Raw genomic sequence first — 26,547 nt, 5'->3', positions numbered from 1 at the left:
CTCTCTCTTACTTTTTTCTCTCTTCATCACTCTACCTTTTTCATTTTCCACTTTACACTCCCTTCACTTAACTCACTTAACACAATTTTTCTTAATCTCCATGTCGAAAAGAAACGCCTCGTTATTATGGAACATAGGTAGTATTTCTTATGAATTGGTAGTTGATATCAATACCTATGCATTGATATTTTTGTTCTTCGTATTGATACGTGGGAGTTGGGAGAACCAGATTTTGTTCATTTATTTGACAATATAACGGTTAAAGAAGAAAAGAAAAGACCTAGGATATGCGTTTGGATTTTGACTTAAATAGGTTTTGGAATCAGAAGTTTAACTAAGTGGGCTTTCAGACTTTCATTTTATATTAGATTATTGAATAATTAAAAAACGTACTATGCATTTGTAAATAATGCGCTTCCACCCATGTATTAATAATTAATATTAAGATTTATTAATCTCCAAATTAGGATTTACTAGTTACTAAAACTAATTTATTAATCATAAAGCCAAGTGCAACAAACTTGTCTAACTTTATAAAAATATTTTGAGTGTAAATATTTAAATAATTTTCATCCTATTCTATAAAATGTTGCACAATAGTCGAATAGCCATTTTCTGAGTGTAAAATTTAGATTGATCTCTTACTATTAGTCATTCTTTTAATCATCTAGATCAGTTTTACAAGATTCAATAGTTTATTTTATATTTTCAGTAGTATATATAGTTTAATTAGTTTGGGGAATGTTATATTACTAACTTAATACTTAATTGCTAATTACAATTAAATAATAGCCATTAGATATTCAAATTAAGGGCCTAGATCATCAATCAAGAAATATCAATACGATCAACAAAAAACGTCAATAAAGCCATAGAATTTAATTCCATAAAATATCAATATGGGTATTAATGTCAATTAACTACATGTTTAGTTATAACTAACTTTTAAAAGAAATTCCAAAACTTTAAATTCATATAACATATATCAAATTAAAGATAATTTTATAAGGATTCCAACGATATCATATATGCATATGTTCCGACGTCAAAATTTGAAAAAAAAATCGAAAATTTTTCAATTTTTTCGTAAAGCAGAAATGTCAACATACTATATAAAATATGTCAATATAATACATGTAGAATGTCAATATAAGCAATGAGTTAGCATTCTTAAAGCATCGTGTTGACATTCTCAAAGCATTGTGTTGATATTTTCGAAACACTATATTGACATTTTCATCTAAAACCCTAATTTGACGTTTTTTTATAATCTTTTTTGATTTTATTAATAAAAACGAAAATTACACGTGACAAATTGTAGACCACACGTTTTCTAAAATCCTATGACCTTAAATTAGTTGTAGTTAGCAATTAAATGATGAGTTAACAATTGATCACTCCCCTGCTAGGTATATATAGACATAATATGCTACCACTAAGCTAAAAGAAATCTTAATCGAAGCACAAATATACCGTGTATTAAGTTGATAATTACATCTAAAATGAAAACTAAGATCCAATCTCATTTCTTGGATATCAAATATATACCATGCACGTATCGCACTACTATTTTCAATTTTCCTTTGCTATCTTCTCAGTCTAGCTACTTAATTCACATGCTACTTCTAATACTTCATTTATATTCTAATACTAGGGGGAGTGATTAATTGCTAACTCATCATTTAATTGCTAACTATAATTAATTTAAGGTCACATGATTTTAAAAAATGTGTGTTCTACAATTTGCCACGTGTAATTTCCATTTTTATTAATTAAATCAACAAAAAAAAACGCCAAATTAGGGTTTTGGATGAAAATGTCAATATAGTATTTCGAAAATATCAACACAATGCTTTGAGAATGTCAACACAAATTTAGGATTGACATTGTATATGCTTTATATTGACATATTATCTTAGCTGTATTGACATTAGCCTGTGTACGAAAAATACGAAAATTCTAGATTTTTTTTTTCAAATTTTGACGTCGGAACATATGCATGTAGTATATCATTGGAATCCTTATAAAATTATCTTTAATTTGATATATGTTATATGAATTTAAAGTTTTGGGATTTTCTTTTAAACGTTAGTTATAACTAACTTGACATTAATACCCCTATTAATTTTTATTGGAATTAATCCTATAGTCTTATTAACGTTTTTTTTTATCGTATTGACATTTTGTGGTTAATGATCTAGGCCTTTAATTTGAATATCTAATGGCTATTATGGAGTTGTAGTTAGCAATTAAGAATTGAGTTAGCAATATAATACTCCCCCTAGTACTAGTATTTAGTTATATATAAATAATGACCAACTTATGAATTAATAGTATCGACAATTTCAAAGAAATCATCGCAAATATCTGAAATTGGCTCAACTCTCCTTAGGAATTCATGCTTTCTTTCCAATTCAACTTATATACGTAATTATTTCAACACTTTACAAATCCATTAACAAGGTTGGTGAGAAACGGCGAAGAATCAACGGTCTTGCAAATAAGCACAGATGAGTTCCACGACGATCCATCCTCAACTAAAATCAGGGTCAACACAGGGTTTTATTTCATCAAATCCAACAACAAACGACGTCGTTGATTCAGAGATGGTACGACGCAAGGAAGAGGAAGGAGTGGGATGGAGTGAAAGAGCAATACATTTATGGTTTTTTTTTTTTTTTTTTTTTTTTTTTTTTTTTTTTTTTCTCACTTTTAGTATGTAGCTCGAATACTAAAAACAGTTCCTATTGATTTTAGGATTATTCTCGACTCATATTTCCTACTTAATTAAATACCATATATACTGGCTCTTTAGGATCAACATTTTCTTAATTCCGTGTCAAATTAAAGTGAAACAGTTTAATCTTAAAGACGTAATACTGTATTAGTCTAATTTTATAAAAATATTTTTAATGTAAATATTTAAATACTTTTTCATCCTAGCTATTAAGTAAAATGTTGCATAGTAGTACTATACTCCCTCCGTTCCATAGTAATGGAGACAAAACTTTTTGGCACGGAGATTAAGAAAAATTGTGTTAGGTGAGTTAAGTAAAAAGAGAATAAAGTGAAAAATGAAAAAGGTAGAGAGATGAAGATAGAAAAAAGTAAGAGAGAGTAAAGTAGGTGTGGAAAAATGTGTTGACTTTTACTAAAAAGGGAAATGACTCTATTACTATGGAACGGACAGAAATGGAAAAACGCCCCTATTACTGTGGAACGGAGGGAGTATAATATATGGTCGACGGTGGCGGATCTAGAAATTTTAGATTGGAGGTGTGATAAATAATTACACCAATTAGATATTTAATATTTCATCATTTTTTTTGTATTTTCTATAATTTATTTTTCAGTGAGACAAATGATTATATATAAAAAATTGATAATTTTTTTTGTGTGCTAATACTTGAAATTTTTTCAATATTTTTAAAATAGAGATTATTGTTACTTGAAATATTAATATTTAAGAAAGAGTTTTTAAAAATTTTAAATAAAACATAATGTATCATATTTTCTATAAATAAACAAAATATAAGTATGATTAAAAATCATAAAAATAAAGATTATATCCACTCTCCCATTTAATGAAAACAGAAATAATAAATTGTATATATTGGTTAGAAACATAGATAAATGATTACGCTTTGACAGATGGGTATTTTACCACTAGGCTATTCCCAATTTTGGGGATACAATTGTATCCCATTGTACTTACATGGATGCGCGACTGATGGTCGAATATACTACAATTTTTTGGAGGTAAAATCTAGATTAATCTATTATATATTACTAATTATTTTAATCATCTATCTCTATTCCCCATATTGAAACATGACAAGGTAAGAAAGTATTTAATTAATATATAAATAAATTTCCAAATTTCAGGTAGTTTTCATGACTCTCCAACTCATGCCTCCTTCCTTCCTTATATATATTGTCATTGTAAAACACAAAACCAGTGGGAAATAAATCATGGATTACTCCAAAATCAATCCCAAACAGATTCTTGCAATCCTCTCTTTAATGGTAGCAACCCTAATTCTTGTTTCTTCATGGGAGCCTTTAACCTACAAACGAAACTCATTTCTCTCAGAGAAGATAAATTCAACCTCTGAAAAAGACGAGTTGGAGGTTGCGTTGGAGAAGGCGTCTATGGCGAATAAGACGGTGATCATCGCCTTCATCAACGAAGCGTACGTGGAGCCCAACGACGGCCAATATCCCTCCATGTTCGATCTCTTTGTCGAGGGTTTTTGGGTGGGAGAAGATACCCGGCGCCTCCTTAGCCATCTGGTGGTGGTCTCCATGGACACCACCGCCCACCAAAGGTGCCTCTTCCGCCGCCTCAACTGTTACATGATGGCGGCGGAAGGCGATGGTCTCGCCGGAGAGAAACTCTACATGTCGGCTGGGTTTATAGAGATGATGTGGAGGCGGACGTCTTTTCTCCTCCAACTTCTAAGCAGAGGATATAATTTCATCTTCACGGTATCTTCTTTTATTTTTATTTTTATTTTTCTATTTTTAAATTTCATTACTGTTGATAAATAAAAAGAAAAATCAATATTTAATATCGGCGTTAAAGGACGTCAAATATATCAAATCATATGGCATACCACGTACCTATCACTATTAAATTAGAATTGGTCATGCGATGAAAGATTTGAAGAGTGTTTATTTAAGTGCATTCTTTATTGTGAATATTGTAATTAAATTGGAATATTTTTAGTTTTAGATGTTACACACGACATGGCTACTTGGTAAGTCATTTTTTTAATGATTAAATTGGAACTTATATGTTGGGTGGAAATTAAAACAAATATGAATGGAAAAGCATGATTCGGATTATAGAACGGATCGGAAAATATCATTTTTTAATGATTAAATTGGAACTTATATGTTGGGTTGGAAACTTGGAATCACTACTAGAAAATTTCGAACATGTTTACATAGTCGTAGCTAACCTGCTGTGGACCACCCTAAATTAATTAGGAGTGGCCATTTAATAGTACATTAGACTAGATATAATAAATGAAGTATAGAGTGATAAAACGTAGGACCGCATGACACATGCATGTGTATTACTTGAAAATCTTGATATTTTATAGGGTTACTTTTACTTTTCAAATACTATATATGTTAAGCTACAAGAAAATGATGTCGTCTTTATAGTGAAGTTAACAATATTGAATTTTTATTTAGAATAGTCAAATTTATACAAAGAAGATCTACACGTTTTTGTGATGAATAAAATTCATTTAAGATATTGGCCTTGAAAATATGATTTATACTACAAAGGGTCGGACGAACTATTTAGAAGGAAAGGAAGTGTTTTGAAAAATCGTTGAAACACGCATATTTAAAAAACACCAAAATTTATCTGGTAATTTGATAGTATACATTTAAAAACGAGCAGGACACAGATGTATTATGGCTAAGGAATCCATTGACAAGGCTGGTGATGAACGAATCCATGGACTTACAAATAAGCACAGACAGGTTCAACGGCGATGCATCCTCAACCAGAAACCTTGTCAACACAGGGTTTTACTTCATCAAATCCAACAACAAAACGACATCATTGTTTCAGAGATGGTACGACACGAGGAAGAACTTGAGTGAGGTGAAAGAGCAAGACGCGCTGGAGATGCTAATAAGGCATGGCATCCTCACACGACTCGCCATTAAAACAAGATTCCTCGACACCCTCTATTTCAGTGGGTTTTGCAGTGACAGTCGCGACGTCAGATCTGTCGCGACTGTCCATGCCAACTGCTGCCGGAGCATCCGAGCAAAGGTCCTCGATTTGAAGGCTGTTTTGAGGGATTGGAAGGGGTTTAGACAAGTGGAAAGCAATGGTGTTCCTTCAAATACTACTAATAGCTTTACATGGTCTAGACATACATATTGTTACAATTCATGGCACCAAGGAGCCTCTTAAGATTTTTTTATTTTATTTTTCGAACTAAGGAAAACAGAAAAGGAGAATATCATGGGGTGACATGACATCTAGATATGTATACTGTCCAATTTTTACTCCCTCTGTCCGCATGAAGCGAAATATTTCTTTTTCGGCGCGAGATTTTATGTAGTACTCCATCCGTCCCAGGAAGATGACCCCTTTCTTGGGTGGCACGAGATTTTATGCAACTTTATTTTGTGTGTTGAGAAGAGAGAGTAAAGTAAGAGAGAGAATAAAGTAGAGATAAAGATGTTTCCATTTTAAGTAATGGGTCATCTAAGTTGGGACAAACTAAAAAGGAAAGTGAGTCATCTTCAGGGACGGAGGGAGTATTATTTTGTGAGACAATTAATGGGGATCGGGCGAAAAATCGCAAATTGAGATAATTAAAAGGGGACCGGGCGAAAAATGGCAAATTGAGATAATTAAAAGGGGACCAGATGGAGTAATTTTTTTTTATTCATAAGTTTGGATCATGAGATGTGTTTTGAGTAGTCTATATGTTTGTCTTAGTTAATGCCAGCCCCCCATCTATTAATTTCCTTGGGCGCAATTGATGAATAGAGTGGTCTATGTTTGTCTTAGGTTTTAGCTTATCCAATAAAATAATTTAACAAACAACTTTAAGTTTTGGCGATACTCCCTTTTCATGAGATAGATTAGTGTTTTTTTCTCGAATAACTACTTATTTAAATATTGTAACTTGAATCAATACCTGTTTACTATGCCTATATAGCCTTTTTTAATTTTATTTGATTTGCCTGACAGATATTATAAGTATCGCAACGACCATTATTTATTAGTACTACTATATTTATTTATGTATATGTAAGGTCAACTAGTAGTTCTAAATGAGGAATGAGATCCGAAATATAGAGAAGTTGAATTCATTAAGAAAAAAAAAATCGTACTTCCTTACCAAACTATTTTGTGACTTCACTCTAGCCATTTCATCCAAAATAAAAATCAAAATAACTGGTGAAAAATTCTGGAAATATGGAGTGCCACCTTAGTAACAAAAATTTGGCAATGATCCTTTCAATATTTGTAGCAACAATCACACTTTTCTATTATCGTGAAGAGCTAACCAACAACTCCCTCTTATTTTATACAGACAAATACTCTTCTACCGATTCCAACTGGGTGAGTTTTTTTCTAGCTAATGCAATTATATTCATTAATTAATTTCGATGCATTTTACATAGTCATCATGGTTGCCACGAGATGAGCTCGGAATAGCTCTGGCGAGGGCTTCAACGGCGGACAAGACGGTGATCGTGGCCGTGATCAACGAGGCCTACGTGGAGAGCGATTACCCCTCGATGTTCGATCTATTTCTTGAGGGTTTTTGGGTGGGAGAGAGGACGCGGCCGCTCCTCCGCCACCTCGTGGTGGTTTCCATGGATAAGGCTGCACATGAGAGGTGTCTCTTCCGCCGCTTGAACTGTTACTTGCTGGTGGCCGGCGGCGGTGGTTTCTCCAGTGAGAAGTTATACATGTCGGGAGAGTTTATAGAGATGATGTGGAGGAGGACTGCATTTCTCCTTGAAGTTCTCCATAGAGGTTACAACTTCATATTCACCGTACGTTTTCCTTCCTTAATATTTCACCTTTGTATGTCTTAATCTAGTTATTATCTAAAAACAAATCTACAAATTCTAAAATTTTCTTATAAGTCACACTTATTTCGGATCCTTTGTCTCACAATTTTTCCTAATCCCTCTAATTATGAAAAATATTTAATGGGCGCGTTTATTTATGGACGAATTGTTAAAAAATCATGAAGTTTGAAAATGAGTCAGAAAAACCATGAAGTTTGGCTTTGTTATCAATTATCGCATGATGATTTTTTTTTTGAAACTGCATCGTATATAGCAGCCGAAAAGTCGTATGTGGATGTCGCCGGTGAATTAATATCTTCTATACATAAAGAAAATGGTATCGTTAATTTGGTTAAAAATTACTACTCATATGAACAATATATTATACATGGACGATTAGAATTTTCCACCATGGGGATGGTTGAGAACTAGTATTTCAAAATTTCTGAACTTTTTGGTTGATTTTCAAAATTAAAAAACAGGCAGAGTTTGACTAAATTTCATGATATTTTTGGTAATTTTACCTTTATTTATTGCAGGATGTTGATGTTATATGGGTTAGGGATCCTTTGGCGAGACTAAAAAAGAACGGGAAGTTTGACTTGCAAATAAGCACCGATATGTTCAACGGCAATCCGTTCTCAGAAGAAAATCCAATCAACACGGGATTCTACACGATCCGATCGAGCAACAAAACGACGTCGCTTTTTAAAAAATGGTACGGTATGAAGTCGAATTCGACGGGGATGAAAGAGCAAGACGTGCTGCAGATGCTAATTAAAGACATGGGTGCACTAAGAGAGTTCAACATAAGTGCAAGATTTCTCGAAACGCAATATTTCAGTGGATTTTGCAACGATAGCCAAAGTATTGGATCCGTGATCACTATTCATGCAAATTGTTGTCGCACTATTAAAGCCAAAATCGTGGATTTGAAGGCCGTTTTAATGGATTGGAAGAGGTTCAATGCGGGTAATAGTAGCAGCGACTTTAAATGGTCACCACATGCAGCTTGTGCAAATTCTTGGGAGAGATAATGCTTTAATTGCTCCTTTTTGTTTCTATGTGAATGTCGAATTATGTTTCATTAGTATTATCACATGATCATATAAATAAACGTAATGTACTGTAATGTAATAGAGGGTTAGATTTAATTGAATACAATTAATCAGATTGAGGATGTACTTGAAGAGTTTTTATGTGGGGGGCCTAGCTACTAGATTGGACTAATTAAAATACACTACGTTAGTTTTAAGATCTCAATTTTATTGACGTTGAATTTTGTGCATAAAAGAAACCTGTCCCTTTTATGAGTAAAATGCACTGTATAGCTTTTATATGAAACAATTAATGTGTAATTTCTGTCAACTAATTAAATTAGAAGCATTCAATAAAATAAAAGTCACGTATTGCTGAAAAGTAGCAATTCTTAGTACTCCCTCCATGAAAGTTTGTTTTTTATGCACTTGTTTTATAAAAATAATAGTTAGAGTGGAGATAATATAAAGCAAGTGAGAGAATAATTTAGTTAAGACTTTTTTCCATATTATTCTCCCTTTTACTTTACCTTTCCTTCCACTCTAACAATTTATTATTATAATTGCAAAATGAGTGCAGAATAGAAGTGTAACGAATTTTAAGGGATGAACAGAGTAACAATTTGTATCTAAAAAAAGGAATTTACTGAATTACGACATGACATAAAATACTACTAGTACTTGTTGGATTCTTAGATTTTGTGTAATAGAATATCAGTAAATAAGATTTGGGATTAGTTTATGAGTGGACACAACAATTCTGGACTTCGGTACCAAATAGAATATAGATGATGAAAAATGGAAAATGGAAAATGGAAAATGGAAAAATTATATGGTTATTGAATATGGGCCATGGGGATGTATTTTCTTTTCAATGCAACTACCATGAAATACGCATATGGAATTAAGTGGAAAGTCTTTCAATCAACATTTTCCACAAAAGCCATTACTTTTTCATCTAGTGGCCAAAATTGCATTTCAAGAATGAAAAGTTGTTTTTTGACTGGGGACAAATTACAATCTATTGAATTTGATACCAACACTCACCGCGACAGATGGAGCGGATACAAAGTGTCACTAGCCCAAAAACTTTTAAGTTATTATAAAGGTAAATTGTTGGAAAACATTACCAAATTTGCTGATCCCTCCGTCTCAGATTAAGAGTCACTTTTTGTCATAAAAATCTATCTCAGTTTAAGAGTCACTTTTAAAATTTTTCATATTTGGTCATACAATTTTACTCAATTCTTCATCAAAATTACATAAAAATGCCATTATCTACATTAAAATAAATCAAAACAAAAATCAAAAGTCAAAAGGGACCCACCTTCAACCAACTCCACCATTTCACTTCATTTATTACACACTCTACCACCTCACTTCATTTATTACACACTCCACCATTTCACTCCATTTATTACACACTTCAACTCTTTCTTAAAATCCGAGCCATAACAATAAGTGACTCCAAATGTGAGACGGAGAGAGTACGTGTCTAAATTTATTAGTATGGTATACAGGTGGAACAAGAAAATTTAAATAAGTTGATGCTAAATTTTAAAATGATAATAGTATTCATATATTTAATTGTATATATGGCGTTTTTGCAATCTTTACGAGAAATTAGATGGTAGTAATTGTTTCCGATGATGGATCTTCAAATTGTCGAAAAATAGTCTCGTTATCGTTTTCTAAAAAATTCTCATTAAATACATCTAAGACATCATTTCTCCATTTGTCTTCCATTATACTTACTAGTGTTAACCCACGTGCGAATGTACGACAGAATAATTTTTTGTCATACAATTTTAAATTATTAATTGATTAATTAAAATAAGAAACAATGTAATTATATAAGATTTAAAATAGAAAAATATACTACCATATAATAAAAATTCAATAAATATATACTCCTCAATTCATTTTATACCTAAAGACATTAAATTAAACATATTTAAACTGGAATTAAGACAAACATAATTATTTGGACAATGCTAAAGAGACTATATTAAGTGTTGACATTTTTTAAAAATATGTTTAAAACTGTCCTTTATATTTCTCTACTAAAAATAATAAATTGTGTAAAGATGAAGATAAATACTATGTATGTTTGAGTTAAGGATGTGACAATTCTTCCATCTCTAAGAACTGTAAGAAATATTGGGATAAAATTCTAGAATCATTTACACGATCAAAGAAAAAAAAATGAAATGGAAATTACAATGAAAATCAGTCAAGAAAAATCCTCTTTCCGCAAGACAAATTACATCACGTTTAGTGCTCTCGAATTGACATATTTTCCCCAAATATGAAACGACTTCCTCCTAATATATATAACATCTCAAACCTGCTAGACACCTATAAACTTGATGGGGCTCCAAAATCGAGCAAAACAATGATCCTAAAATGTGCAATAAAATGTTGAGAGCTCGAGAGAGAATGGAGAATATTTTGTTAGTGTGTATTTCATCCACAACTCTATACCTTTTATAGGTACAAAATTAGTACTACATGAGAGATCATGGAATTAAAACATCATAAATCATAAGATCAAGACAATATAGGTTACAAAATTTGTTAAACGCTCATTATTCTATTTAAATATTTGTAACCACCAATGAGTCATTGTAGTGCTTTAAGAATTAGTCAAATGCTCATTAAAATATCTAAATAAATATTCATGAGAGTTAATTTAAATATTTAAATTGGTTCATAACTAATAAATATTTCAAAATAAGGACAAAACATATAAATATTTCAAAAAAAGGCCAAAACTCGCCTTTTATATATGTATAGATAGATTTCAAAATTCATCCTTAATAAGTTCCATTGAAGATTAAATTATTAGTACATACTCCTTCCGTTCCATAATAATAGAGTCATTTTACCATTTTGGTACGTTCCATAATAATATAGTCATTTTCCTTTTTAGAAAAAAGTCAACCAATTTTTTCACACCTACTTTATACTCTCTTACCTTCATCTCTCTACCTTTTTCATTTTCCACTTTACTCTCCCTTTATTTAACTCACTTAATACAATTTTTTTTAATCTCCGTGCCGAAAAGAAACTCCTCCATTACTATGGAACGGAGGGAGTATATATTATTGGGAAAAATTATTTAGTCTTCCATTTTACATGTTCATAAATATGTGTAGTTTAAAATATTTAATCCATGATTTGAAATAGGAAAGCTGAAATATAAGGATCCATATTTTCGTGTTTGTAGAAACATCTAGGGATGTCAATTGGGCTAACCCGCTCGGGTTCGGGCCAATCCACTCGGGTTGTCGGGCTATTTGGGTGCGGGTTATTCGGGTTGTGAATTTTTCGGGCTATAAATTTTCGGCCCTAACCCTAAATTTTCGGGTTTCGAGCTAACCCACGGGCTATTCGGACCAAACGTGATTTTATGTGTTACTTTCTATTCGATTCAATATTCTAACTTATAAAAAAAATCTACAAATTATCACAAATAGTAAAGTATTATCAAAATGATCAAGATAAATAAAATAATAACAATTGAAAATTGAAACAATATTCATAAACATATTGCTAATTAGTAGAACACGTGAATCTGACTACAATTAAATGGAAATCATGCATTTAAAAGGAGTTGAATGGCTTTCTTAATTATATACCCAGAAAATAAATTCTAAGTAGTTAAAAAAGATAGTATAGATAGTAGAGTGTAGAAAATAACTTCTATGAAATTGAATGACATTCTTCTACATCAAATAACTTTTGAAGCTTCGACCGGATCATTCTCTTTGAGAGGAAAGACGTAATGCGGCATTTAATATGAGTAAATATCAATAACATCTATATTCCATATGACCCTAACTTTCAATTTGAGAGAGAATACATAATTAACATATATACTTCATAACAATTTTGCTTTTAATATTGTAATTACCACATATACTTCATATTAACGCTGTTTTTTTAATATTGTAATTACCATATATACTTCATATAAGTATATAACCCAAAATTTTAATTATATTTTTATTTTAAATGCTCAACCCATGGGCTAACCCGCAACCCACCCGGGCTAGCCCGCATAATCCGCTGACCCGAACGGGTCAGCCCGTGTAGCCCTATTTTGTATTTGGGTTGAGATTTTCTGGCCCTAACCCTATGATTTTACCGGATTATTCGGGTCGACCCGCGAGTTTCGGACTAGATTGACATCTCTAGAAACATCTATTTCATAATTTATATATAGAAACAATAATTTGAGGCATTTGATTATAACTTATAAACCCTAATTAAGTTTGTCTAAAGTGGGCTCAAGTGGCTAATGTAAGAAAGCCCAACTAAACTAATAAAAACAAAGCCCAAATGCTTAGTTAACGAATTTTGTAAATTGCACTAGAAATTAATCAAATCTAGTGATATTTCATACAATTTCAATCATTCCTGTCCATTTTTGTATTGACAAAACTGCTCCCCTTCTTGTATCTCTGTGTCTGCAATTTTGCAAATAGGCAGTTGTAAATTTGCAATCACATTCTTCACAAACTCAATAAGAAACCTTGATATACTCAGCAAAATAATTTGATAAACCTGAAACCAGCAGTGCACCACAGCAACCAACATTCAAAATGCCTCAGCTCAAGCAAGAGTTGATGTCCAAGAAAAACTCTAAACTGAGCATCAAAGATGAAAATCTTATTTCCAATTATACAGGGCATACACAATATACAAAGCCCTTCTTACCAGACCAAACAGGGCTATAACCAACCACTTCCTTTTACCAATACAAAACCTACCAACAGAAAACTAAAAACACCAAATCAACTCAAGAATGCAATTCAAGAAAAGTTCCAACATTGAAAAAAACCATTTGAAACAATCACAATTGAAACAGGAAGAACTACAGTGCTCATTCATCCAGATAGACAAAAGCTTGGAGCAAGATTGAATCCATGACTCATCTTCACTCTAAGATCATTCCTTATATCAGCAAATACTCATACAGAGAAATTAGAAGTAAAGTTTGAGAAAAATGGAAACTATTGCATGATGAATTTATCCAAACAAAACAGTGAAAAATTCAAATTTACAAGTTCAATGAGGAGCATAGAGTTTTTTCAAGAATAAATTTACCAAAATGCAAATCAAGCTACATGGAGAGCAAGCTAGCACTAAAGTAGCAGATTGTGTTGGTTCCAAACCCACATTACACAGAAATTCCAATACTCCAATTCTTGATGTCAATCAGGTGTAGTCGAATTCCTTTTGGCCCGTTTTGCACTTCTCTCGGATTTCGCCTGAGCAAACGCCTCGACAATCCTCTGCTCTGAGTCAAGCAACATCTCCGTCCTCTTCAACTCCATCTCCATCCGCATCTCCTCAATTTGCTTCACCATATCCATCTTAGCCTTCTCCATCCTCATAAAACCCTCCCCCAAACCATGAATTGCAGCAACTAGCTCACTCAAACCATCCCTCTTTTTTGGCATTTCATCAGCCCTCTTCCTAATTTGCCCCGCACCAACAAAGCCATCCCTAGAAATCTTGGTCGAGGCAGCCCCATTCACACCCGCAGCATAATTCGTAAACCTAGGGTTATGGTAAATAGGGTTTGAACCACCCATCTCATCGAATTTCGAATAAACCTTGGCCACAGTAGGTCCCTGTGTAGCCCGGCCCGGGATCTTGATCCGGAAACCGCTCCCCGCACCATTATTCTCATTCAATTGGCCACCGTAGGCTCCTTTCTGATTGGAATTATACAAATCGTTCACCCTTCTGATGCTATTGTTATTGTAATCGTCGTCGGAGGAGGAAGGGGCGGGATTGGGGCCTTTCTCCATGGAACACATGCTCTGGAAGTGGGCCCACGAGGAATTGAATCGGTGCGCGGCGGCGCGCTGGATCTCGGAGCGGTACCTCTTCCGGAGCTTCTCCATCTTATGGCGGCACTGGACGGGGGTCTTGGGGAGGCCTGCGGGGCACCTGGCGGCGACGTCATCGGCGACTTCTTGCCAGTGGGTGGCCTTGAGGTTGCCGCGGCGGAGGGAGTACCACTTGTCTCTGTAGGCTTCGATTAGGGCGACGGTCTCATCGGGGGACCAGCAGGGAGGGGGAAGGCGGCGGGAGGCGGAGGGCGTGCGGGTGTGGGAGTCGTCGGCCATGATGCGGAGGGAGATCTGAGAGGAGGAGGAGGAGGAGGGGAGGGAGTGGTGGTTGTAGCATAATGAAAGGGAGAGGAGGGCGGTGGGGTAGGGTTGTTAAAGGGGGCGGCAGACGGGGGGGGGCTGACTTGGAGGATCTAGAAAGATGAGATTGAGATGAGATGAGAGGCCACGGCTTAGGGAGGGGCATGCTATCGTGCGCCATTTCGGTGGTGGATGGGCAGGTGTTATCGTGCGCGCTACCACAGGCCTCGCCGCGTGGGGTTTTCTTCCTTTGAATTTTTTCTCTCCACTTCCAAATTTCAAAATTTGGGGGCCCTTTTATGTGCCAACCCTAATAAAGAGTAATTTCTTTTAACAACCGATGGAGTTTAATTTATTTAACTTGGAAAATTTATGGGTGTTTTCGATGGTCCAATACAGTAGTCATCTTAGATTTATCAATTTTATATTAAAAACTTGTATAGCTGGCTACTAATTGTTGGTGGTGAACGTCAGAAATATAATTTAATTTATAAAATGATCCGGCCAATCACAATTGTTTAAATATTATCTCAATTCTCACCTTTATCTTTTCCTATATAACTCACAATATAGTGGATGTATAATTGTCAAGAATGGTGTTATTTCATTAAAGGAAGATAACAAAGAAGTTAGGTTGCAGGTGTTTGATGATTATGATTAGGCAAGTTAACAAAAAATAGGCTAGAACAAAGCATTTGGTACATACTCCCAGCGACATAGAGGAGATTCTACAAACCAGTCTCCGGTGCCCGTTCAAGATATGCCTCTCAGAAGCTGCAGGACTACTTCAAGTACGACAAGACAAAGGAATATACAACTACAAGCAAGGCAAGAGTATCGTTGCTGTGCTGATTGTGACAGCAACGTACCATGCGGGGGCGTCTGGCCAAACAAGCGGTGATGGGGATCGACAGATATGTGTCGTACGACCTATTTCTGGTATTCAACACCATGGGGTTATTTAATCAATTTTCTGATACACGGATTTCCCCTGCAGTTTGTGTTGAAACTATATGATACAATCACCAAACAATAAACCACACAAACTTGAAGGAAAAAGAGAAAGGAACTTTTAATTGATTGAATATCACCGACAAGCGTTGATCCTTATTCACACTCTAGTTAAACTAAGTAAAAATATCACACTTAACTAATTCTCAACTGTCGACTTTTCCTCTTTCTCTATTCTCTTAGAAAAACAACTTCAACAGTTTGAGCTTGGAGTATTGCTACTGTTTGAGTTGACGGCTACATATGATATATGTACGGTGGCAATTGCATCTTGTCTAACTTTGTTATCCGTGATGATGCCTCTCATTAGGGATTACAACAACAACAAGAGCCGCCTTTGTGCCCCAGCCCTGATCCAAATCAGGTCACTCTTAGAGCATCTCCAATGGTGCATAGGCCAGCAATAGGCCAGCCATTCTCTCTCCTGCCACGTCAGCAACACTAAAAAATCCACCTGCCACATCAGATTTAGGCCAGCCATAGGCCAGCCGCAATAAAAATAATTCAAAATATACTACATTTACGGAATTAAAATTACGATTAAAATACAGAATTAAATTTACGAGACATATACGGGAAAAATAATCCATTCCATTAAAAAAAAGTACAAAGATTTTAAAAAAAAAGTACTCCCTCCGTCCCATAAAAGTTGAGACAAAACTTTTGGGCACGGAGATTAAGAATTTATATTAAATAAATAGGAGAGATGAAAAAAGTAGGAAAGATAAGAGAGAGTAAAGTAAATGATGGAATGAAATAAGAGTGATTAGATGTTTTGTCTTTAGTTAAAAAAGGAAATGACTCAACTTTGTTGGGACGGACTAAAAAGGAATACGACTCAACTTTTATGGGACGGAGGGAGTACATGATTTTTTTTTTTTAAAAAAAGGGCTTCAACACACGAGCCCCGCCACTCTCTACTCCTCATCACCGTCGCCGTCGCCGTCGTCCTCGCCGTCGCCGTCGCCGCCACCGCCGCTGCCGCCGCCTGTGGTCTCTGAGCCCACGTCGGAACCCGCTAGCCGTGCCCTCGCGATTTTCAAATCAGCCCGCATGCTCTCGAGCATCTCGTGAAGAAACATCTTCTCCGTGGGGTCAGTGGCGGTTCTCCACTTTTGCAAGACCTTGTACATCTGATCCCGCGTATGGTTACGCGAATGGAGAGTGTACTCGAGTGGGGCGGGTGGGAGGGCGGAGGACTGGACCTCGCGGGGCGATAGGGGGGATCCGCCCCTCGCAGCCCGCTGCGCCCGCTTCTGTCCAACCGGGCGGGGGCGACCAGTAAATGAAGGAGGGGATGGAAACTCCTCAGCATCCGGAGGGAGGTCGTGAGATCCGCCGCTGCTGCCGCTGTAGTCGTCGCTATAGTTCAGTCGCTGCTTCTTCGGCCACCCAGCGTCGCACCTCGCCCGGAACTTCTCGGAGTCCTTCAGCAACAAGAAACACTCCCAGAAGGTGAACTCCTTATACTTCCCCGCCAAGGGGAACTGACTCTCGGCGATCCTCCGGGCGTCGTCCTCATTCTGCCCACTACTGAGCTGACGGAGGGCGTTGGCGTACAAATTCGCAAAACGGCCCACCGCGGCCCTGGTGCGCTCCCACCCCTTCCGGACCTCCTCCCCGCTGAAGTCCTTCCCGTGCGGGCAGTGCCTCCTATAGGCAGCTCTAATCTTCGCCCACATGTTGACGATCCGCTGGTTGTTCGCAACCAGCGGATTGTCGCACACCTCCAACCACCCCCTGGCCACCCCGGCGTACTCATCCTCCGTCCACTTCCTCCGGCCAGGGGTGTCGTCAACAGCGGGCTGCGATGACTCGCCGACCGCCTTGGCCTTCCCCCTCGGCTTCTTCTTCGGCGCGGCCCGCCTCGCTGGAACGGTAGTATCCGGATCCCCGAGATCGATCCCCATATCATGCAATGACAGAAGGTCATCGCCAGTGAACTGCGTCTCCACTGGGGTCGACGTGTGAGACGAAGCCGTCAAAAAATCAAGCGAGGGCCGATATACCGTGTCCCCTCCCGGTGACCCCTGCACCCCCCCTGCATCCCGGGATGCATACCGTGCTGCATCCCCCCCTGCATCCCGCCCTGCCACATCATCCCCATCATCTGCTGCTGCATCTGGGGCATACCCCCCCACCCGGGCGCTGACTGTCCGCCGCTCCCCTGCCCGCCGCCCGGCATCCCCCCGGGCATACCCCCCCGCGCCCCCCCCGACGCACCGGCCATCATCCCCATCATCTGATTCCAAGGGATGTTAAACCCCGGGCCCATCTGCCCCCATCCAGATCCCACAGGTACCGTGGGAGTCTGAGATCCACTCGTCGCTGGACTGGACTCGTTGTTGTGATCCATCGCTCGATGATGCTCTTGTACAGAAAGTTAGAGAGAGAGAAAACTCGTTAAAACAAGTGGTGCAAATGAAAATGAAACGAAAATCACGTTTAATGAAAACTCGTTAAAACAAGTGGTGCAAATGAAAATGAAACTAAAATCGGCGCTGGCCGATCGGGCCGCCACAATGGCGGCTAGCCAATCGGCCAGCGCTTCGGCCAGCGCTGAGCGATCGGCCAGCCTACGCCGAAGCGCTCGCCGATTTCGCTCTCGCCGACTCCAATGGTTCGGCTAGCCGATCGGCCAACGCGACGAATCGGCTAGCCGGTCGCTAGCCAACACCTTCTTGCAAATTGTACTACCCTTTTTTATGACGTTCAACACTTTATTTACTATACAATCTTTTTCCAATTCTATTTTCAATCGTTTTGTCATTAGCATGATTAGTTGGTTTTGGTGGAATAAAGCACGCATTTCATTAAATAATACTCCATGTGATGTGATATTCTACTCATAACATACATCAAGAGTTTGATCAAGATTTGGTCAACTTAAAATCATACGTACTTGAATGAGTGGATCCATCCTCCATCACCTGATTATTTCCATTCTTAATAAAATCTCTTGTTTTGTATAGTGTGTCTAGAAACGGACAGACCATATGTCAACATAGGGCTAATAAATGAAACGAAATTTATTTCAGTAATTACTTAACCACTTTGTCTCTCCTAAATTATTATCTAAAAACATTGAATTTTAAATGACTTTTTTTTTAAAATTTAAATTGTATTTTTCCCATTAAAGGTAATTTCATGACTATACACATTTGATTATGGAAACATAGAGTGTTTATTTTCATGTCATTATTTAAAATATAGGATAAATGTATACTTGTTTTCTCTTATAAAAATAGCACATTTTGAAATGATATGAAATTTAATGAATAATTGAAAAAAATAGAAGAGAGATACAAATAAAAAGTGATTAAAATATTGTTAATAGAGAATGAGATTAATCTCAAATTCTCAATAGAAGGAAAAATTAGTAGTCTGTTTTTAATTATATGGATTAGGGGTATCGAAACGGGTAGTGGGTGATAGCGGGAAATGGGGCGGGGTTGGGTATCAAGATTTTTGGTGGTGCGGGTATACCCGATACCCGCATGGGTATACCCTAAATAGCCGCTACACCCGATTATTATAGGATGAAGGGTTTTTAGTTTTTAATTAATTAATTTCAGCATTTTAGTTTAGGTATGGTTTATTTTCTAAAACTCCTCTCCTCTCTTTTATTCTATTTCTACCCGCCTCCTCCTTCCACCTGCCGCCGCAACGCCCTTCACCTGCCGGCGCCGGAGTTCAAATGAGTCATGAGTGTATATTTTCCTTTATCCATTCTATTTCTTGCGTTTTTCATAGTTAATGCATACTATTACTATGCATACAGCAGTAGTACACACCCATTATTTGTATACTGCCAGTAGTACACTGTACTCACATATATCTTATACATATACAAATAAACATTGCATTGCAATTTAGATTTTCGAAGTGTGTCAATTAAATAAACATTAAAAATACTCCATACAAATAAAAAACAAATAGGCATGTCGGGGTCGGGTACCCGCAACTTCGGGTGCGGGATACCCGACTTGGGTATCGGGATTAATCAATATGTAGCGGGTCGGGTATCGGGACTACGTTTTTGGGTTATATTGGGTACGGGTACCCGGCAAGTTGGGTGCGGGTATCCACGGGTACCCGTTTCGACACTCCTTAGATGGATGAAGTATTTTCTAGTACTATCATTTGAAATTTTAATATATTTTACTATTTAATTTATGACTAGAAGGGCGTTTCAAAGATTTCAAGCATTGCTGGTGATTCTCTTTCAGCCTGCTATGTTCTGCCCTTATCACTGATACGCTCGGATTTTGCACTGTTTAAATGCCATTATTTGATTCGTTTTGAGTGTCAAAGTTGCATTACACGTCCATTATTTGCATATTTTATCTGTTTTAGTATTTTTACGTGTTTTGTGAGAAATGTGCATATTTGAGCCTAAAAAGATAGCTAAAAGTCGAAGTTGAAAATTTGGAGCATTCGAGACGCTCAGCGGTCCGCTGCAACCCATACAACGGCCGCTGGCGACCACCGACTGCTGAGCCAGTAGCGGTCCGCTCCGGAGAAAGTTGTGCTGAAATAAAGAATACGCCCAGCGACCGCTGGGGTGTACGCAGCGACTGCTCCAACAGATCCAGAAGCTACGAGATTATTCACAGCGACTGCTGCAACATAGTGTAGTGACCGCTATCCAAGAGACAGAGGCTACAGATCAACCCGCAGCGGCCCGCTGGGAAAACGCGGCGCACATATTTTACCTACTTTCTTCCCAAGATTTACCAAACTTAGCCACTTTTTTCCTTAATTACTGAGGGGCGATTTAACAGCTATAAATACCCCCTCAAACCTCTTCAACAAGGATCTTCTTTTTGCTGCATAATTCCGAAGCATAAATTTGAGAGTTCTTCATAGTGCAAGGCTTTGAAGAAGAAATTAAGAGAAGATCAAGGCTACAAGGATTCAACATTTGAGTTTTATTTGCTTTAGTTCTTATGTTCTTTATGACTTCCCTACAAGGCTACAAACTATATTTTTAGATTATTCTATCATGTGTAATTAAATTCACAGGTGATGCACTTTTTATTAGCACTATAAATACCTGCAAGTATACAAAGTAGGAATAGTATAGCTAAAGGTCAGTACCGGATATCGATCACGGGGAAAACAATCACAAATTGACTATCCTCTACTAAAACTCAATTACTATTTGGAAAACCGAAAGATTTTTGGATTTTAGAAAACAAAGAACAATTTGAAAGCAATAAACAACTGATTGCAAATAAATCACGGAGATAAGAGTATAGAGATAAAGGAATTCCAGGGATGTGCGTTCACAGTTATGGTTATACAAGTTCCAACTACAATACCCTAGCACAGTTCTTACTTTGATAGGACGAGTCACCTAGTTTATGCTCATGCGAAACAAACGTTGATTACTAACATTAGGGTTGTCAATCCTAAATATGTAACATTATGTGACTCGTCCTATCAAAGTAATCACTGTGTTAGGGTATTGTAGTTGGAACTTGTATAACCATAACTGTGAACGAACATCCCTAGAATTCCCTTATCTCTATACTTTTATCTCCGTGATTTGTTTGCAATCAGTTGTTTATTTCTTTCAAATTGTTCTTTGTTTTCTAAAATCCAAAAATCTTTCGGTTTTCTAAATAGTAATTGAGTTTTAGTAGAGGATAGCCAATTTGTGAATGTTTTTCCTGTAATCGATATCCAGTACTGACCTTTAGCTATACTATTCCTACTCTGTATACTTGCTGCTATTTATATATTACATGGCATGTTTTAATACCATTAAATTGACTCCACTACTTTAAAACGTACTATAATAGTAAAATGACTCCACTATTATGGAACGGAGGAAGTACTTGATAAGGCCAATTTCATGCATTGGTTATGAGGGTAAATTCAATGATTTCCTGGGTCTAATAAATGTTTTAAGTCAGGATGTGTAGAGAAAATCGCCAGCCCGAGGGACAAGAGAAGAAATTTGCCGGGCGAAGGAAAGGGCGAAAAAGGAGCAAAAGAGCAACAATTTACAAGACGAAGGGAGCTTCGAAGACAAAGGGGCAAAATGGAGAATACAAAGAAGGATCTAGAAGCCGTCTGTCTATAAATACTGGAGGCGCATACAAAATGAAGGAGGATTTTTTTCACGCTCGAGCTTGTAGTTCTTAGCTCACTGCTTCAATTTTCTCTACACACACACTGCACATGGGATAATTCGGGGAGGTTCGAATCTTGATCGATAGTTAGTCTGTGTACCACCGTCTCTATGCGAGGCGAAGAAACAATTGCTTTTAATTTCTGTTTTTGCTACTCTTGAGTCGAGTCTTCGCTGTTCGAAGCTCGACGATCGTTTCACCGTTGAATTCTGGATTATTTTGCTATGGAAGTTTATGTTTTGTTTCTGATTCATGTTGATCTCTATTTTATGTTTACTTAGGATGCTTTTCGCACTTGATCTATTGTGTTGAAGTTGAATTGGGCTGGAATTGTAGTTGATCAGAGGAATTTGGTTAGATCGGAGTGATTGAAGATGGAATTTTCTGTAGTTTGTTGGGGATTGCTTGGATCCGGAGCGGATGAAGCATCCGATTTTTAGATCTGTTGAAAATTTGCATGGATTTTGAAGTTTAGTTACTGTTTTCTCATTTACCTCGTCTAGTGATAGTAGATAGTTTAATCGTAATTTGATCGTTTGATTCAACATGCTCTGTTCCGATTTGATGTTTTACTCTGTTTTCTGCATATGTGATCATGGATCGTTGGAGAGGATGAAGTTAGTTGTTAGTTAGAACCTGATTTGCAGCTTTATTTCGTACTATTTCTGTTTTAGGATAATGGTCTCCACAGTCTGTTCTTCGTCGGTCTAGCTATTTTTAGAAAAATGGTTCACTAGGTCTGGTAAATTTCGTTATTCAAGTGTTACTCTGTTTTGATCTCTGTTTTCATTATGCATGTTTTCATTATGTTTTCTTTTCCTAGGTCTAGCTGTTAGAGTAGATCATTTGCATTTCCCCAATCTAGTAGTTAAGTTTTCAACCCAAGTTTGCGTGGCAGCAGCCAAACTGTTCCAAGTCATCTTAACTCTCACTCGCGTCCTATTCCTCTATGTGGGTTCAACCTATGCTTCTCTATGCTAGTTACAGTGCAGTGGGTTGAGGTATTATTTTCTTTGACAGCAGGCTGAAGGTTAGTCCGACGACTGTAGTCATCTTGGTTATTGAGTTCCTAGACTTTGCAATCTAGAGAATTCCCTTGACCTGAGGATTATGAATTAATTGATATGTACTGTGCTCTCAGCCTGACCATCAAATGGCGCTGTTGCCGGGGAGGAATGGTGTATTTTTCATTCGAGTTTAGAGTGATTTGGCGTATATAATTTTTGATTGTTTGTTTTTTCCTTTTTCTTTTCAGTTTATGAGCAGGAGTTTTAAGTTTGGCAGCTGGAATCAAGAGCCCGAGTGGAAAGAATCAAAACTCATCTGGCAGCCGAAGGAAACTCTCGCCCCTGTGACCACCAGATCAGGCCTAACAACAGGAGGCCCATCTAATTTGACTTTAGACAGTGACGAGGACTCAACCTCGATAGACAAGAAAGAACCCGAGCAGACCGTAGAAGCAGAGGAAGGAACTGTTGGAGACATAGCCAACGCAGTAGATGACGATCCGGAGATCGGTTCACTAACGGCTCACTTAAATGGTGAACCTGTCCAGGCTATCGTAGACATGCCCACGGTTCATAAACCGGCGGTTCCAGTTCGGAACCGCCGATTTCGGTTTCGGTTTCGGTTTCGGGAAATGTGGAACCAAAACCAAACCGTGAGGCTATTTCACGGTTCCGATTTCGGTTCGAAAATTGGCGGCGGTTTTCCGGTAATTTTTTACGGGTTTTCACGGTTCCGAACCGCCGGTTTCCGGCGGTTTTTCGCGGTTCCGGCTCCGTTTCACGGTTTTTTGACGGTTTTTCACGGTTTCGGTTTGGAACCGACGGTTCCGGCACGGTTTCGGTTCATAAAATTTGAAACCGGAACCGGCCCACGGTTCAAAATATGGCGGTTCCGGTTCAAGAAAAAAGTCACGGTTCCGGTTCAGAACCGCCGGTTACGGTTCTGCGGTTAACCGCCGGAACCGAAAACCTTGGGCATCTCTAGGCTATCGTCACGACCCAGCATCAGAAGGCGATTGATATCAAAACCAATGTGCTCAGTGTCCTGCCAAATTTCTCTAGGCGAAGGAATGAGTGCCCATACGAGTTCCTGAAGGAATTCAACAAGTTGTGTAGCATCTAGAAGAGACCAAACGACGCAACAAAGGAGGACTTTCGCCTACGTGCAATACCTTTTACGTGCTATTGAGGCTACCACCTGATTCTATCCGCACATGGGGGGATTTTAAGTTAGTCTGCTTGAACTACTTCTTCCCTTCCAACAAAACCAAAGCCCTAAAGAAGGAGATCCTGGAGTGTAAACAAGATTACGATGAATCTATGAGTCAATACTGGGGGCGTTTTAAGGCACTGCTTGACGCTTGCCCCAACCATCGGATGATAGAAGCCGAAATTTGCTACCTATGAGGGAGCGAATCCTGATTGTAAAGATTTGATGAACACCTCAAGTGGAGGGAATTTCACTAAGAAAAAGGTAAGTGAGGCCAGAGAGATCCTAGAACGACTAATTGACGCAAAAAAGGCATACGATCAGCCGCGAGCTATTCTGAGATGGGGATCAGCGAATGCAGTGCAAGAGCAGGAAGGAGAATGAGTGAGTGACATAATAGATCGACTGGAAAGGGCACTTCTCAGCACAATCGAAAAGAAAAATTCCCCTGTACCATAGGAAAAGGAGAAGTCGCCAGGTCAAGAAGAAAATCAGCTCCAACTCTATTATGGTCCGTCAGGGGATGGAAAATACCAAGCCCAGGTGAACGCTATGGAAAATTGGATTCAAAATAATCATAACCCGAGTTGGAACCAATGGAGGAACAAGGATGCACCATGGAAGGACAACCCCTGCTTCAGATGGAGTGATGGAAATCAGCAACCTCCACCCCAGCATCCTAATCCAGTGGAAAATCAACAGAATTGGCCCGACAGAAATCAGGAAGGGCCAAACAACCACCCTCACTAGATCGGAAGGAATCAAGAAGGATCAAGCTTCCAGCAGAACTGGCCTAGCAGAAATCAGGAAGGACCGAACAACTGGGGGAATAGATACCAAGGAAACTGGGTCAATAGGAATCAGAGTCAACCACCGAACAACTTGTTAGGTTTGGTATACTGAAAAGCATGTTTCGAGCAGTTTCGCGCGAATAGAATCTTGCTTGTATACGTAAAACTCTACAATCCACTTTTAACCCGATTCAGTATTATTCGAGCAGTTCCGCACGAATAGAATCACTATTATTATTACATTGTGTTTGCTTGTGCATTTATAAGATGTTTTATAAACATTTAAATGTATAAGAAGCAAACAAAGTCTAAGTCTTTTGCTTAGTAGACCGGTTGTGGGCGGCGTCCACTTTAAGGTAACACGGTCAGATCTATGCAATGCTTTGCAAAAGAAAAAGGAGAATTTCACAACCTATATAGGCTTAGACTACCTATCGTGAAAGGTTGCAATGTCAGTCTGCATATTTCTAAGCCTTACTGAAATAAGATGACATTGGTGTGGTATAGCACTGAACGGATCTAACAGCAAGACATGTCTTTATGCTATCTACTGAAAGACTAGGTCTTGATAAAACACTATTTCTTAATCTATATATGTTAGCATTGAGCATACGGTATTGATTATGCACTACTTTGACTTATCAAATGGTGCGGGTTTTTCGCAACCCAATAATCCTGATATATTAGGTAGTGGTGATTAATATTTAGTGGTGCTAGGATTGCTATTATGTTGAATCGTGCGCGAGGTGAGTCTCGTTTGATAATGTCCTCAAGAGGAGCTCGAACAAAGTTTTATTATTCAGAAAACTGGCCAGTTGGAGTTTTATTACTCTATGAATAATAAATAAATGTTTCTTGCTAAGTCCACTCTTGGAATTAATAAGATATTAATTAATTAAGTACATAGTAGACATTAATTAATTAATGGACATTTATATCTTAAGCGCGGGAAATAAATAATATAAATAACGGAAACCCGGATTACTTGTAATTTCGGATTTGGATGGGGAGAGTTCAATATTACTTCTGTAGTGGCTGCTCGTAATATTCCAATATAAGCTTGTATTAAATTGTGGGTTCAATTTAATTAGTAAAAAGCTAATTGGGGGAGTCCATATCCAAAACCTTCCATAGATCCCTGTTTGGGCCCAAAAGGAACTTAATATAAATAGGAGAATAAAGGAGACATAAATCATAATTATTATTACTCATAATTTTCGTCCCCCTCTACCTAGAGGAGTTCGAATTTCTCTCCTAATTGGAGAAAGATTTTTTCTGTCTCTTTTATTCGAGTCCTAGTATTTTGATAAGATCAGCCCACCTTGATATCGAGATATAGTTCAGGAACCAGAGAGAAGATCCGTGGTCTAGTATTGAAGATCATCACGTGGAGAAGGCGCGAGCAATCGACGATTCTTTGGAGAATCAATATCGGTAACACTAAACCGTAGAATTCATGTTTTAGGATTTACTTTCTTTGAGCATGAATTATTTGCGTTCTAGCATGCAATTATCTGTTTAACATGTGAATTGATTAATCGCATAATCGGTCAAATAGATCCGTATCTGATTTATTTGTTTTGTACAAGTCTTCCGCTGTGCAAGGGGCACCAAACCCCAT

General features: G+C 37.5%; 3 protein-coding genes across 11 annotated transcripts; 2 read left to right on the top strand and 1 right to left on the bottom strand.

Moving 5' to 3' along the window:
* Positions 1-3,875: 3,875 nt before the first annotated feature.
* On the top strand, positions 3,876-6,082 carry LOC125185182 (uncharacterized protein At1g28695-like). Its single transcript, XM_048081680.2, has 2 exons — positions 3,876-4,488; positions 5,417-6,082. The coding sequence occupies exons 1-2, from the start codon at positions 3,973-3,975 to the stop codon at positions 5,939-5,941; spliced, it is 1,041 nt and encodes a 346-aa protein (XP_047937637.1). The 5' UTR covers positions 3,876-3,972; the 3' UTR covers positions 5,942-6,082.
* Positions 6,083-6,689: 607 nt separating this feature from the next.
* Positions 6,690-8,747, top strand: LOC125185386 (uncharacterized protein At1g28695-like). The gene is made up of 3 exons (XM_048081911.2): positions 6,690-7,105; positions 7,168-7,545; positions 8,103-8,747. Exons 1-3 carry the CDS (start codon positions 6,959-6,961, stop codon positions 8,598-8,600), a joined length of 1,023 nt encoding a protein of 340 aa, XP_047937868.1. The 5' UTR covers positions 6,690-6,958; the 3' UTR covers positions 8,601-8,747.
* Positions 8,748-12,948: 4,201 nt separating this feature from the next.
* Positions 12,949-15,039, bottom strand: LOC125185132 (Alcohol dehydrogenase transcription factor Myb/SANT-like family protein). Of its 9 annotated transcripts, none has more exons than XR_007170067.2 (4): positions 13,785-15,039; positions 13,323-13,385; positions 13,170-13,252; positions 12,949-13,072 (listed from the first exon to the last, which is right to left on the bottom strand). XR_007170067.2 is itself a non-coding variant. In XM_048081625.2 (2 exons), the coding sequence occupies exon 1, from the start codon at positions 14,741-14,743 to the stop codon at positions 13,820-13,822; it is 924 nt and encodes a 307-aa protein (XP_047937582.1). In that variant the 5' UTR covers positions 14,744-15,039; the 3' UTR covers positions 12,949-13,072; positions 13,785-13,819. The 9 variants fall into 9 exon arrangements, 2 of the variants coding, with proteins under 2 accessions (XP_047937582.1, XP_088921696.1); XR_007170060.2 differs by having other exon boundaries at positions 13,713-15,037; XR_007170062.2 differs by having other exon boundaries at positions 13,170-13,247; positions 13,713-15,037.
* Positions 15,040-26,547: the final 11,508 nt, after the last annotated feature.

The sequence above is a fragment of the Salvia hispanica genome, chromosome 1, assembly GCF_029641045.1.
Source record: "Salvia hispanica isolate PSC_SH4W2 chromosome 1, Shi_PSC_v1, whole genome shotgun sequence".
In the NCBI taxonomy this organism is placed as follows: Eukaryota; Viridiplantae; Streptophyta; class Magnoliopsida; order Lamiales; family Lamiaceae; genus Salvia; species Salvia hispanica.
Note: the sequence above shows the minus strand (reverse complement) of the source record. Positions and strands in the feature narration are given on the sequence as shown.

Bases quoted from the DNA above. Each gene is read 5' to 3' on its own strand.
- LOC125185182 (XM_048081680.2), top strand. From the start codon at position 3,973: ATGGATTACTCCAAAATCAATCCCAAACAGATTCTTGCAATCCTCTCT. The intron at 4,489-5,416 runs GTATCTTCTTTT...AAAAACGAGCAG, and splicing joins GATATAATTTCATCTTCACG to GACACAGATGTATTATGGCT.
- LOC125185386 (XM_048081911.2), top strand. From the start codon at position 6,959: ATGGAGTGCCACCTTAGTAACAAAAATTTGGCAATGATCCTTTCAATA. The intron at 7,106-7,167 runs GTGAGTTTTTTT...CATTTTACATAG, and splicing joins CTTCTACCGATTCCAACTGG to TCATCATGGTTGCCACGAGA. The intron at 7,546-8,102 runs GTACGTTTTCCT...TATTTATTGCAG, and splicing joins GTTACAACTTCATATTCACC to GATGTTGATGTTATATGGGT.
- LOC125185132 (XM_048081625.2), bottom strand. From the start codon at position 14,743: ATGGCCGACGACTCCCACACCCGCACGCCCTCCGCCTCCCGCCGCCTT.